Source organism: Mus pahari, chromosome 4, assembly GCF_900095145.1.
Source record: "Mus pahari chromosome 4, PAHARI_EIJ_v1.1, whole genome shotgun sequence".
NCBI lineage: Eukaryota > Metazoa > Chordata > Mammalia > Rodentia > Muridae > Mus > Mus pahari.
This window is the reverse complement of record NC_034593.1, coordinates 143,564,157-143,578,557: the sequence shown is the minus strand read 5'-3', so window position 1 is coordinate 143,578,557 and position 14,401 is coordinate 143,564,157. Positions and strand designations below refer to the sequence as shown.

The following is a 14,401-nucleotide window of genomic DNA, read 5'->3' as shown; positions in this document are numbered from 1 at the left end:
ATATATATATATATATATAGAGAGAGAGAGAGAGAGAGAGAGAGAGATTTGTGATTCTAATGAGGGTTTTCAACTATTTAGTTCTGAGCACCCATTCACCACCATGTGCAAAGGAGAGAAGAAACATAAAATGGAGGCGTTTACGAATGCAGAAAAAAAAAGATGAAGAGTTAAACTCGAGTAGACTGGAAATGTTCTCAAGTAATTTGAGGTTTTTTTATAACAGGACTTTGAACCCACTGTGCCTTAGCTGGGTAAGGTAGCAAACATCATGACATTGTACTCCTCTTAGATGCCATGTGGTCTGGAGTAAGTTGTCATGGAAACACTGTATGCTATAAGTATCTCCAATGTAATACAATCAGAAAAGGCAAGTTTCAGTCAATCAGTTTAAACAATGAACATTTCTTTCACTGGCTACTAGAAAAAGCATACATGTTTGATGATGTTACTCATTGACAGCAGCTGGACATAGAACTCTGCAAACTATTATTCACATGGTAAATGAAGCTGGGCTAGTCGAGTTTTATAGATCCCAGATATTGTTTTACCTTCCCATATGTTGTGAAGCCCCAGTGTTCCACCTGATGAGATGCCTTTCATAATGAGCCAGTTGTGACTTCTACCAGAACTAGTTTATGAACAACTGAAACCGGGCACCAACATCAAGAGTGGCTGTTTCTCCTTCCAAAGCTGAGCACAGATTCTGAAGATACACAGGCCAAAGGTGAAGCCCAGCTTGGTCAATCACTTCCCACTGAGTAAGTCAAGAAAGTTGTCAGCTTCGCTGTGGTGTTTCTCCACACTGTCAAGTTAGAGGGGATGTTTTGGCAAGGATGTGTTCAAGTTCTCTAATATATAACAGTAGCTAATATGCAAAAATTGGTTAATGGTATCTGTTAAAGAAACATCCTGTTACTTAAATACTTATACACAGGTGTGGAGAAGTCCATCCCTGACTCCTCTTGCAGAGGACCCAGGTTTGATTCCCAGGCTCACAAGTGTCAATAACTCCACTTCGAAAGAAATCTGGTGCCCTCTTCTGGACACTGTGGTCATTGCACACAGTGCAACAGATACACATGCAAGCGAAACATATAAATAAATAATAGATAAATGAAAAATTGAAATGAATACATCTCAAAATTTTAAAAATACGTATATACAATGTCCTTTTAGTAAACATATACCTCTGCAAAGTAACCATTGATCATATTCCAAAAGCAGAATATGTTTAAAATAAATTTGAACAGATCTATAACTTAAAAGACATGTGCCTAAGTGAAACACATGAATTCATAAATGTAATTTGTGACACAAACCCGATTTTATCAAAGGTGGAGGATGTAGAAAAGACAATTTCCAGTATTTACTGAACTCATTCCCTCTCACCATAGCTCCTTTTATGTCATTCCACATGACCTAACTTTTAATTGGTATGATTTTAAGTCAATTAAAATACAGACTGTATTTTCATTTTCCTATTTCACACAAAGAACAATTTAGTTCTGGACTGAGTAGGGTTAAAAAAATCTCCCTTAAATTGAGCAAATTTACTAGCTATTTGGAAAGTACAATGTGCTGGCATCCTTTCAAAAGCACAACACTTAATGTTACCAACACTGCCAAGTCCCTTCTTTCCTCTCTCTGGCTTTCAGAGAAAGTGATTAAGACCAATTCCCTTGCCAGCTGGATGCTGGAGACCATCAAAGGTTCTCTGTCAGGATGCAGAACTTGATGTGTATTGGAAGGCACAATGCTGATAGATAACCCCTTGGCACCATAATCAAAGCCTGTGACCACACAAAAGCTCTATCACCTCCTACCACTGCCTGCAGTTTACAATGAGCTATGACCCTACCTCTGAGAACCAGCCAGGGTAGTCAAATGCTGGTCTTTGAGGGGTGTGCTTTTCACAACTGAGAGCTAGTCATCAATTGCAATGGTCAATTTTCTGTGTTTCTGTTGTGTCCACTAATTTCATTTCATTGTTGCCTTGTGGGGAAGGAAGAGAAGGTTCTATGAGTTGAGTCCAAAAAAAAAAAAAAAAAACAAATAAAAATTGATGATGGTGATCATAATAAATAAAATAATTAAATTCTAAATATGACACATGACTCAAGATTCCTTGCCACCTGTGTGGTGGGGTGTGTGTGTGTGTGTGTGTGTGTGTGTGTGTGTAGATGGAGTTCTTGTCATTGCTGTGGTGTACTGTTGAGGATAAGGATGCCTGCCTTGGTCACTTGAAACCATGGGTCTTCTTCAGATTAGAGCTACAGCTTAAAATCTTAGCAACTAGAACTTTGTAATTTAAGATTTTTTTTTCTACTGAAATGCACCTTAGAAAATACATGTTAGGTCTTGACAGCACATACATATACCAATACATAAATATACAGTCAAGTTTAATAAAATGATTTGTTATTATGTAAAATGCCTTGTCATGTATCTTACATTGGACCTTTTATCTGAAATATATGGTAAGCAATTTCACTCAGTTTTCTTCACAACCCTCTAGTACATTTTTCCTTGCAATTTAAAGATATTTCTGGAAGGTGGTATATATGCTATAGGAGAGAAAAAGAACCATATGTCACCTGGCTGTGAAGCCAGCAAGTTCCAGTTATGACCGGCTCAGAAAGACTTGCCATTGGAGCACTAGAGGCACAAACACATTGGACAAAACCAGTCAGTTTCTTATTGGATTTATGGCTCACTCCACAACATGAAACCCATACCTGTCCCCATTACTAAGCCAAGAACCCGTGGCTAGACAGGTCCTAGGTGAGAATTTGCTACTATTATTTTTTTAATGGGAATAGTATCAAGTCAACTCCTAACATGTTATTATTATACTCATAGATTAGTGCTATCTAGACTCTCATCAGAGAAGTTTCTATTTGCAATAGGTTGTAACTAACCAACAACTGACCAAGAATAAGATATTTTAAAATGTACAGTCCTATATGGATCATATATAATCCTCCTCCAAAGGGTCAGGGATCGTGGCAGAAGAAGGGGGAAAAATGTAAGAACAAGAAGTGACGGATGACTATAAGAAAACACCATCTTCTCCACACAGCACGGCAACTGCATATATGATCTTCTCCACACAGCACGGCAACTGCATATATGATCTCCACACAGCACGGCAACTGCATATATGATCTTCTCCACACAGCACGGCAACTGCATATATAATCTCCACACAGCACGGCAACTGCATATATGATCTCCTCCACACAGCACGGCAACTGCATATATGATCTTCTCCACACAGCACGGCAACTGCATATATGATCTTCTCCACACAGCACGGCAATTGCATATATGACGGCAACTGCATATATGATCTCACAGTGATTACACAGAATTCACTGCAAACCTCAGTCAGACCAAGTCCCACCATGAACGTGGAAGTTAGGCACACAGTGCCACCCCTAACATGAGAGACATTGGGAATTGTTAGCTTTCAGGGCAAGAGAGTCCGTGCTCTGAAAGATTGCAGCTTCTGGCAAGCTAACCATGCCCCAGTGGAAAATAAGACAGAAAGGAGGATAGGAATATTTTGGCAGCATAAACTGCTCTTCATGGTTTGAGAAAAAGGACAAAAAGACACAAAGTTGGGTGTGTATGGAAGAGGGTTGGATCTAAGAAGAGTTGTGAAATGGAAATGAATATGATCAAAACATGTATAAACTCTAATAACTGATAACAATAACTTATTTTAAGGATTCTTAATTTTAAAAGTTAACATCAGCTTATAAAAGAAAATTGCAATACTTGTTTTTCTGGGCCTGGCTTACCTTATTCACAATCATTTTTTCTAGTTTCATCCACTTAGCTGTGAATTTTCTTTTTCTTTTTCTTTTCTTCATAAAGACTTCTTTATTTTATGTATGTGAGTACACTGTAGCTATCCTCAGACACTCCAGAAGAGGGCATCATATCCAATTACAGATGGTTAAATAGATTTTACTGTTCTGAACTCAGAACCTCTAGAAGAAAAGTCTGTACTCTCAACCACTGAGCCATCTCTTCAGCCCCAGATTTCATTTTTCTTAACAGCTAGAAAATATTCCATTTTGTAAATGAACCACATATCCATTACCAATTCATCACTTGACAGACATCTAGCCTCTTTATAGTTTCTGTCTATTAGAATACAGACAGCATCAATGAATTTGAGAAATTAAGTGTCTCTGGTGTAGGGCAAAGCATCCTTTGGGTATATGTCTGAGGGTGGTATAGCTGGATGTCGAGGTAGACTAATTCTCATCTTTCTGATGAATCACACAGTGTTTTCCATAGTGGTTGTACATGTGTGCTCTCCCACCAGCAGTGGATGTGTGTTCCCTTCCCCTTGATCTACATCTTCACCTGCGTGAGCTGTCATTTGTTTTATTGATCTTGGGCATTCTGACTGGTGTAAGATGAAATCTCAAAGTAGTTTTGATTTACATTTTCCTGATGGCTAAGAAGAATGTTGAAGTTTCTTTAAGTGCTTCTCTGCCATTTGACTTTCTTTCTTTCTTTCTTTCTTTCTTTCTTTCTTTCTTTCTTTCTTTCTTTCTCTTTCTTTCTTTCTCTTTCTTTCTTTCTCTTTCTTTCTTTCTCTACTTTTTTTTCTTTCTTAAACTCTACTTAGTTTTATACCTTGCTTTTTATCTGAGTACTTGATATTTGGATGTTCAGTTTCTTAGTTCTTTATATATTCTAGATACTAGTCCGCTATCTGATGTGTAGTTGCTAAATAGATTTTACTGTTCTGTAGGATGACATTTTGCTTCAATAATATCATTCTTTGCCATACTGAAGTTGCTCAATTTCATGAGGTTGCATGTATTATTTGTTGTTTCTTTATGCCTGTGGTCTTGGTCTTCTGCTTAGAAAGCTCTTCCGTGTGCCAATGAGTTCAAGGCTATTCCTAATTTTCTCTTCTGTCAAATTCAGGAGCTATCCAGATGTATGTTGATGCTTGGAGTTGAGATCTGCGCAGGTAATAAGTATGGATCTATTTGCATTCTTCTATATTCAGTCCCCTGGTTTGACGGCAACATTGGCTGAAGATGCTGTCCTTTCTCTAGTGTCTACATTTGTGTGTGTGGATTTATATCTGTGTCTTCATTTCTATCCTATTGGTCAACAGGTCTGATTTGTGCCAATACTGTGATGTCTTTATTATTACAGCTCTGTAGTACAACTCAATATCTGGGTCACTGATACCTCAGCACAGAACTGGTTTAGCTTTTAAGATTTAGATACAAGTGTTTCCATTGGAATAACAACATAGGTTAGGTAGCTAATAAAGAATCAGTGTGGATGACAGATCTTCCAAGGAAGGGGTTAGAGAATTTAGCAATGTAAAGAGACAAAGAAGGAACTAGAATGAGAGGATTAAATGGGGAAGGGATGGAAAGAGCAGGTAATAAAAGTAATGTGGGTAGGGATAACTAATGATAAAGGTCTTGTAAAAACAATAGACTATAGAAGCTTCCACCCCTCTTCCTGACTGGTGCTCATGGTATTACAAGGTATTATGTATGCTACCGGAGGAGAAGTATAATCATACCACACAGCTACAAACCTTGAAGGCTACAGCAGTGAGCATCCTGCAAGACAGTCTGTTATAAAAGCGCTGCAGATGTTATGGGGGTAACCAACCACTCTTTACATTTAAAGCCCACTGCGTGAGGTGGAACTCATACCTGACACTGCTAAGGAGGCCAAGAACTTGACCCTAGGTAAGTCATGGGCCTGAGGGAAACCTAACACTAACAATAATGAATGAATGAAATGATTCCCAAGGACATTCTGCTCTACCTATAAATCAGGTCCTCACTCAGCCCTCATTAGAAAAATCTTCTTTTAGTAGATGAGACCCGCAACTGGACAGTGTGTGAGTGTGAGACATTTTGGAATACTCAGTCCTAAATGAATGTCTTCATCAAAGCCTGTTCCTCAAGGCTCAGGGACATATTCAGAAGAGGAGGCAGAAATATTCTAAAAGATGATGGATGACACAAAGGAAACAGTGTCTTTCAGACACAACAGGAACTCACAGACTGTGGCAGCATACCCAAGACATGCACTCATTCAAACCAGAACAATCCCAGATCTGAGAAACCAGACAAAATCCTGCCACCAAGAAGCTATTTGCAATTGATACCTGTTGGATAAAGGAAAATGGGTTTTCTTCTGTAGAGTGGCAGAGGGCGTATCACCCACTCTTCAGGACTAGCTAGCCATACACAGGGTCTGAATGGGTTTGGGTGTACTTATTGCTTTATTTCATTTGTGTATTTTTGTCTTATTGATTTTCTTTGTTTGCAGTCTCTTGTTAAATGTAAAGTGAGAAGGAACATGAAATTATGGGGAGATAGAGAAGTGAGAAGAATATAGGAAGTGTTGAAGGAGGGAAAAGAATTTAGTCAAAATATGCAAACAAAAATGAAAATTAAAAAAATAAATTCAGAGTTTTTCCAATGAGTATGTTACATACTACAAAGAATTTTTTCAGACATTAATTAAGACAAAGAGTTCTGTTGACCTGCAGATTCACTGAGTGAAACGTTTGCTTTCCATCGCCATAAAAATCCAGGATCGTTAAAGAAAGTATGTTACTAAATCATGAAAGTCCTTCCCAACATAGGGGGAAGCATTAAAGAAAGTGTGTTACTAAATCCTAAAAAGCCTCACTAACCACTGTAAGTGGGTCTGTCCCTCACTTTCTCCTTCACTGACATTAATTTGCACTTTCTCTGTGTTGCTCTCATAAAATGCAGCTCCCAGTGTCTGCTGAACACCAGCTCACAGACTTATAACTTTACGGTTTTTCTAAACTAAATGCAGCAAAGAAGAGCATAAAGTTCATTTTGTCAAAATATTAAAATCTATCACTTAATTTCTTCAGTCATGCTAATTTTTCCAAGATAACCACCAGAGAAGAATAAACACCTTATTTGAAAATGTTTGCTGCTAGAAAAGTTGTAGATTTTTCCAGTTTGGTGGAAGTAAGTTCTTGTTCTCATTGTTTGATGTGGAACACATGGTATATCTATGAAATAGTCTGTAATCCAATACCAAATTGCTATGAGAAAGGAGAAGACTTAGCATCATGCCCTCAAGAATAACACACACACACACACACACACACACACACACACACACAAAATGGTGAAAAAATCATTTATTTAAATATAATTAACATGAAACTAACTAAGAGCATGCATTACAGAGTGTTTTCTAGCACGGAAGAGGCCCTGGTTCCAATCCATAGCACTTTATTAATTTGTTACTATTATTACTATTATTATTGTTGTAAAATATAAAAAAATAAAGTAAAAAAAAAATCGCAAATTCATTGTGAGCCAGTCAGTGATTTAGAAACAACATTTAATGTCCTAGGTATTTAAAGCAGAGGTGGTATAAAGTAAGGATTTATTATAAAAGAAAGGGAACTCTTGAGATACTAAGAAGATCGGTGCACCACAGTGACTAGTAATGAGAGGGAGCCACTACTGACCCAGTTGAAGGAATAGGTGGCTGTGGTCATAGAAGGAAGCTGCCTCTGGGGCTGAGGGGTAGGGGGATGTAAATACTGCCCCTGACAGCCTCAAATCTCCGGAGAGAGAAAAGAAATACCCTGGCCACTCACTTCATCACCACCTCCCCATCTGCCCACTAATATCAGACAAGGAATGCAAAAAGACAAAGCCTGGGGGGGTCACACCCTCTCCTTCTCACCCACACAGAATAGCAGAGGGTATATAGGGCCTTAGATGACTGACACACACCATACTGTCACTATTCTTGATAAATGTTTAAAATTTAAGTATTAATTCTTACTTCACAGAGCAATTTAATTAGTAAAATTACATTTAAAATAAATTGATTAATATGCTTATATGAAAAAAATCACACAACCAAAAGAAATTTTGAATTCTTCTGAAATAATTAGATTGGCCAAAAATAATTATCTAGAAATATTTAAAAGTGCTCTACTGTTCTATAATCAATAAATTGTTATTAGCCGATATGCCATGTAGCAGACCTGGGAACAGTGTTAAGCATTGCTAATACCACACATGCCCGATCACCACACATGACATATATGACACATTGCCACACATGACACATTGCCACACATGGCACATCACCACACAGGACACATCACCACACAGGACACATTGCCATACATGACATACATGACACATTGCCACACATGACAAATCGCCACACACGACATACATGATACATTGCCACACATGACATACATGATACATTGCCACACATAACATACCACCATACACGACACACATGACACATCACCACATATGACACATTGCCACACATGACTCATCATATGACACATCACCACACATGACCCATCCCCATACATGACACATCGCCACACATGCCACTCCACCACTTCTCAGTTCTATGCTAGGGACTCATTTTCCCAGGCCGACTCATTATGATAATCCATTATCACTTTTGCCCTGGTTTTACTCTGACCAAAAACAACTCAGGGCAAGAAAGGATTTATTTGGCTTACAGGTTGCAGTCTGTCAAGAGAAATCAGGGCAGGGACTGGATGCAGAAAGCTAGAGGCAGACACTGGAGCATAGACGGAGAGGAGTGCTGCTTGCTGACTTGTTTATTTCCTCTGACTTGCTCAGAGGCCTTCCTTATACACCCCAGTCCCACTTGCCTAGGGATGGCACTGCCTGATGTGGACTAAGCCCTCTCATATCAATTAACAATCAAGTAAAATGCCCCACAAACATCCCTGCAGCCCACTCTGACTGGGGCAGTTACTTCATAGCACCCCTCTTCTCAGGTAGCTTAAGTCAACAATTAAACCTAAGTGTGGCACCTTCCTTCCTTAAGAGCTATGGAATTATGTGTTTAAGAACTCTACCAAACCAGCACATCAGCATTTAAATAATACCTTAATGCTATTAATGGAAGATCTCCACGCTAATGAAGAGTTTACTGGGAGCACACGTAAACTCTTTGGGGCACAGGAGGGACTCAGCTTACAAGGAGGCATCCCAATGGTGTTCCCTGAGGATACCTAATTGAGTTTTATTTATTGGTGATCCCACTTCCTCATAAATCATTTATTGTAACCAACAGCATGCTTTTCAATCGAGACTACTTAATGTAGAATAAAAGCAGCAAATGTGTTGGCCTTACAGGAATGAATATTCAAGGCACCATTTCTAAATCTATTGGCAAGGTTATGTGGTTCCAACACAGACACCCTCCACGGAAACATGTTCTCTAGTGCATGTGTGTCACCTGCCCTTCTCCCAAAAAGTCACCTAGCATGTTGCCCAGTAACTGATGCTCAAGTCCAGTGCACAGAAGAGCTAGCTGTGCTCATTTTGCTAAAGTAACAGAATGTATCACTTGTAAGGAAGACTTTTCCTCCCTCCGCCTTCCTTCCTTTCTTTCTTTCTTTCTTTCTTTCTTTCTTTCTTTCTTTCTTTCTTTCTTTCTTTCTTTCTTTCTTTCCTTTGATTAAAAGCATAAGAAGCACAGAGTAAGTTATCTTGAATTAATATCACAGAATTCGCTGAAGATGTACAAAATCCACTCAGAATGGCTGAATGAATAAACAGGTTGCAAAAAAACAAACAAACAAACAAAAAAAAGAGCTGAAAATGAAATGTGTTTAAGAATTGTACAGATGCTGGGCATGGTGGTGTACTCCTTTAATCCCAGCACTGGGAGGCAGAGGCAGGTTGATCTCTATGAGTTTGAAGACAGCCTAGTCTACAAAGTGAGTTCCAGGACAGGCAGTTTCCAGGACAGACAGAAACCCTGTCTGGAAAAACAATGAGCAAAACAAAGAATTGTGTGGTTGTAGGAAGGATACAAATATTTGTGACTGTTTACAAAGACAATGGGGCATCTTTGACCTGTTTACCCAACAGCATTTGCCAGTAAAGTGAGAATAAAGTAATTGATTGGTGTTTTACTTAACACTAAAAAGTCATCTGATTTGTATGTAAATTTCAATAGTGTGTCTCAGCTCCTAAGGGCAAGCAGCCCTGAGTCCTAATGAAGTTCTTGCCTTGATTTGTCCTCTGCCTTGTCACCAGGTGCACAGTGACTCAGATCTGCTACACACTACAAAATGCAACATTAAGACTGGAGAAAAAACACACCTTCCCATTTACCAACCAACACATTTTTTTAGGAATAGAATAATGTAGTTAAATTTAGCAAACATCAAATTTTATATCAATACAAAGTATGGAAATATGTTTTTAAAATCCTAGGGTGTATTCTAGAAATTCATCTATTTTTGAAATACAAAGTTCATGTAAGAGTTACTCTGTTGAATACATGCATCATTAAATACTTTGCCTGGAATGTCTACACAGGTCTTCTGAGTGGCTCAGAGGGTGTGCCTTGCAAAGCTTGCCAGCCTGAAAAGGCAGAGGCTAAGAGTTGAAACCACAGTGATTACCTGTAACTCACTGCACCTCCTCTAGGTGAGCTAAACAGTGGTGACCATTTATGGTGACAAGGTGACAGACAGCAGGAAGTGGCAAGATGAATTTCCTTTGTGTTACAGCTCCACTCAAGGGAAGGTTTTGATTGTTTGTTATTCTTTTCTTAAACACTGGACTCCCTAGCACTTTGGAGACAGAAGTGGATCAGCTGACCTTTGACCTCACCCTTCATTCACAATCAGGAGCACCTCCATCCCTAACTGGCATGTCTGCATCTCCAGGGTTTAGCACTCCAAGATACTTGCTAACAGTTATCTCTCTACTATCAATGAGATGCTTTAAGGATTGTGCTGTAATAATAATAAAAAAGACAGTAGATTGTCATATTGACCTGTGAAGTGCTTTCTTAGGTATTCAATTCACACACTTTGATAAGGATGGGTCACATGTTTGTGGGGTATAGTTTTGTTTTTCTAGTGAGTTACAGGATAGTATCAGCAATAAATTATATATATATATGTATATATATATGTATATATATACATATATATGTATATATATACGTATACATATATATACATATATACATATATACATATATACATATATACATATATACATATATACATATACACATATACACATATATACATATATATATATATATATATATATATATATATATATCCTCTGAGCTGGCCACCATCTGCTCTTTCCCAAGCCCACCTGTATCAACCCATGAGCAAAGTCAATTCCTGAGTCTGAGGAAGTCACAGGGAACTAAGAGAAATGGTCAAGTTTTTAATGAACATGCAATCTCCTATAAATAAACAATAAGTTGTCCATAAATCTTGGAGGATCAAAAAGTTCAGTAATTAGAGAATTTCTATAGAATTATGAAATTGATATAAAAATAAAGCAGATAGAATTTGCTTCCAGTAACCAAGACGATATTTAAAATGTAGGCAATTGCTTAATATCACTGGGAAGTTTCCAGAGTCGAGAGTTCTCTAAAATGCTATAAAGCTCAAGATCTGTCATACAAGGATGAGGTCTAAAGCCTGTAAGCAAGCAAGAACCACACCAAACACACCACAGTAGGAATATTCCCCACAAGCCTGGAGATCTACACTGTCAAAGTGAAGGTCTCCTGGAAGCAGAACGGGCTTCCAATACTTCAATTGACCATAACACTTATTAAACTGCTCATTAGGAAGGGAATTGCCAAGATTTATCACCACAGTGTGAGTGAGAGATCAAATCCTTCAGGCTGAAAATGGTAATGCTTGCCATACTTTAGCTATTTGCTACTGCAAACACACACACATTTCAATTTCTGTAACTGAGCTTGCATCCAAAGCTGATGATAAAACTTACAAAGAAACTAATAACATGAGTAAAAAGGTGTTCAATTCTCAGCTGCTCCATGATAAAGCACACCATCACCTTTGTCCAAAATGAAGTTATTCTTCTATACTGTAGCAGAAATGCATTACTTTTGTGTTCTCAGACTCTTAACAAGAATAATATATTCTTAAAACAAGGTATCAGCATATATTAAAATTGTTCTGTGTAATTGCCCTCAAGAACAATTAAAAAGCTTTGTCATGCCTGAAACCTACATCCTTAAATTTAAAACGTTGCCTGGCTCAACCATAAATAAGCATCCTTCCCCACCTTAGACATGCATGTATTATACTGGCTCCCTGTAATCTGAACTCCTAAGTAAACTACCACCCAGTGGAGAGAGCGAAGATCTTTCAGGGAGATTGGCAAAGCAAACCAGGTTGGGGAAGGGGGCAGGGGGGCAGTGTAGGTGGGTCTATGGGAAGTAAAGACCAGGGCAGAGCAGGGCAGGGAGCCCTGTTTAGCTCTAAGCTTGACTGGTCATCAATTTATATCCAATGGGAAAGGAAATCTTCCCCTGGGCACACTTGGTAGTGTGGCTTCTGGGGAAAACAGGATAGGGGACCTTTCACCAACAAACACTCTGTTCACGCTCAGCTCAGTGAAAATAGGGGAAGACAAGAGGTAAAACTTCAGACAGAAGAGGAAGGGAAGTGTGTGTGTGTGGGGGTGCACATGTGTAGTGAGTGTAGAGTGTGCGTCCTTTAAACACTGAGGGGGGATCTGAATGTGAAGCGTTTCTTACAAGAGGGAAGTGCCAGTGTGTGAGCGGATGGGAGAGCTGAGAGGGAGTGTGCTCATAAAACCGAGATTTATGGGATTTGAAAATGGTACTGGACCTTGAGTGTGGGTGTGACAGAAAAGTGCATGGGAGGCGAAGCTGGAGACAGATGATGGTCTGGGAGGGGAAGACAAGGGCTATGGTGAGGACCAGAAATTAGTGGAAAGGGAAAGCTGGAAAAACAGGAAGAATAAGGAATGACAGGAACTAAGGTGAGAGTGAAACAGTGGGAACAGAATAGAATAGGAGTAAACCGGAGACTAGAGGCAATGGGGGTGACTGAAGAGGGAGTTGGACAAATGGGATAGGGGAAAGAGGAAGAGGGAAACACGGAAGGAAAACAGCTACGGGGGGGGGGGGAGCTGAATGGAATATTTGGATCTTACTGTTCAAGTGAGAGGGAAAATAAATGGAGCACAGCACAGAGCCAGCAGTTGAGAAAAGTCGCTTACGGAGTGAAGCAGAAACAAGCCCTGTAAACTTGTCAGACTCCTGGAGTACCGCTGGCAGCAGAGCGGAGACCCAGCTCCAAAGTGGCACCTGCCCCTCCTTCAAGCCCCACACTTCCTAACCCCGGGCTTCCTGGAAAGCGCTTTTCCCTCTCTCCCTAATCCAGCCAGACCCCTGCCCCGGGGTCCGAGAAGCCCAGGAAGGGTCATGCGTGGCTAGCCTGAGGTGTGGTGGTTTTCCTCGTGAGCAACAGCAGGATTCACGCTGGGTGTAAAGCAAGGTGCAGAGAGGGAAAGGGACGGAAAGACAGACTGAGGCAAGTGTAGAGAGGGCGCGCGGTCCCTACCTGAGCACCGCCGTGTCACCTTTCCTCACCAGCATGTTGTCCACGGCCGCCCAAGGGAAGTCCACGCTCTGCCCGGCCGGGAGGCAAGAGCACAAGCTCAGAAGCACCGCCGCCAGCCACTGGTTCGAGCAACAAGCGCCCTGCGCCAGGAGCACCATGTCCGTGCCTGCCAGGCTGCTCGCTCTCCGGCAGCGTCGGCTCCCACCCCCTGCTGCTGGCGAGGCTGCCCGATAACCAGGCGGCGCGCCACACGAGATTTTTTTTCCTCTTTTCCTTTTTCTGAGTGGGTGGGTGGGTTTCTTCTCTTTCTCGCCCCCTCCCTAGTTGTCGGGCGTAGTTTCCCTCTTTCCCCGGCCTCGCCTCCTTTCTGCTCCTCTGCAGCTCGCCTTCCCTCCCTCCCCTCCCGCCCCCTGGCACCGCGCTCCACCTCCTTCGGGGCGCCCGGCCGCGTCCGGAGCGTGGCTAATCCCTGGCGGCCGCACACTGTCCTGCGAGGCGGCGAGCAGAGCGCGGGAGGCGGCGCAGGCAGCGCGGGGCGCAGCGGCGGCCGGCGGCCCCCGGGCTCGCGCGCGTTGCCAAGCGGCCGTTTCCGTAGCAACCCCGCCCGGGGATGGAGGACCAGGCAGGGAGGGGGGCCGAGAAGCGAAAGAGATAGATCAAAAAGAGGAAAGGAGAGGGACAGGGAGGCTAGGGCGACCGAGGATACGCCGAGGTCTAGTCCGGCTTGGCAGCGCGAGCTAGAGAGCTTGGCGAGCCGCGGGGCTGGGAAGTCAGGGTTTGGGGGCCAGGCCTGCCCTCTGGTGCTTTCGGCTCCTCGGGCCCCCGACTTTAAAGTGCTCAAGTTGGGGTCGGCGCCATCATGACGCCTGAGACTGTGAGTGAGTTGGCTTTTTTTGTTGTTGTCTTGTATGGTTTTTTTAATCCTTACTAGCTAATACCGCTGTTAAT

General features: G+C 41.2%; 1 protein-coding gene across 2 annotated transcripts in view; it reads right to left on the bottom strand.

Annotated features, from left to right (window-relative positions):
* Negr1 (neuronal growth regulator 1) overlaps positions 1-14,012 on the bottom strand; it is a 718,441-nt gene extending 704,429 nt beyond the window's left edge. For both annotated transcript variants that reach the window (XM_021195962.2, XM_021195963.1), the window contains exon 1: positions 13,454-14,012. In XM_021195962.2, the coding sequence (XP_021051621.1) occupies positions 13,454-13,611 (158 nt within the window). In that variant the 5' untranslated portion in view covers positions 13,612-14,012. The remainder of the gene's footprint in view (positions 1-13,453) is intronic.
* Between the last annotated feature and the right edge of the window lie 389 nt (positions 14,013-14,401).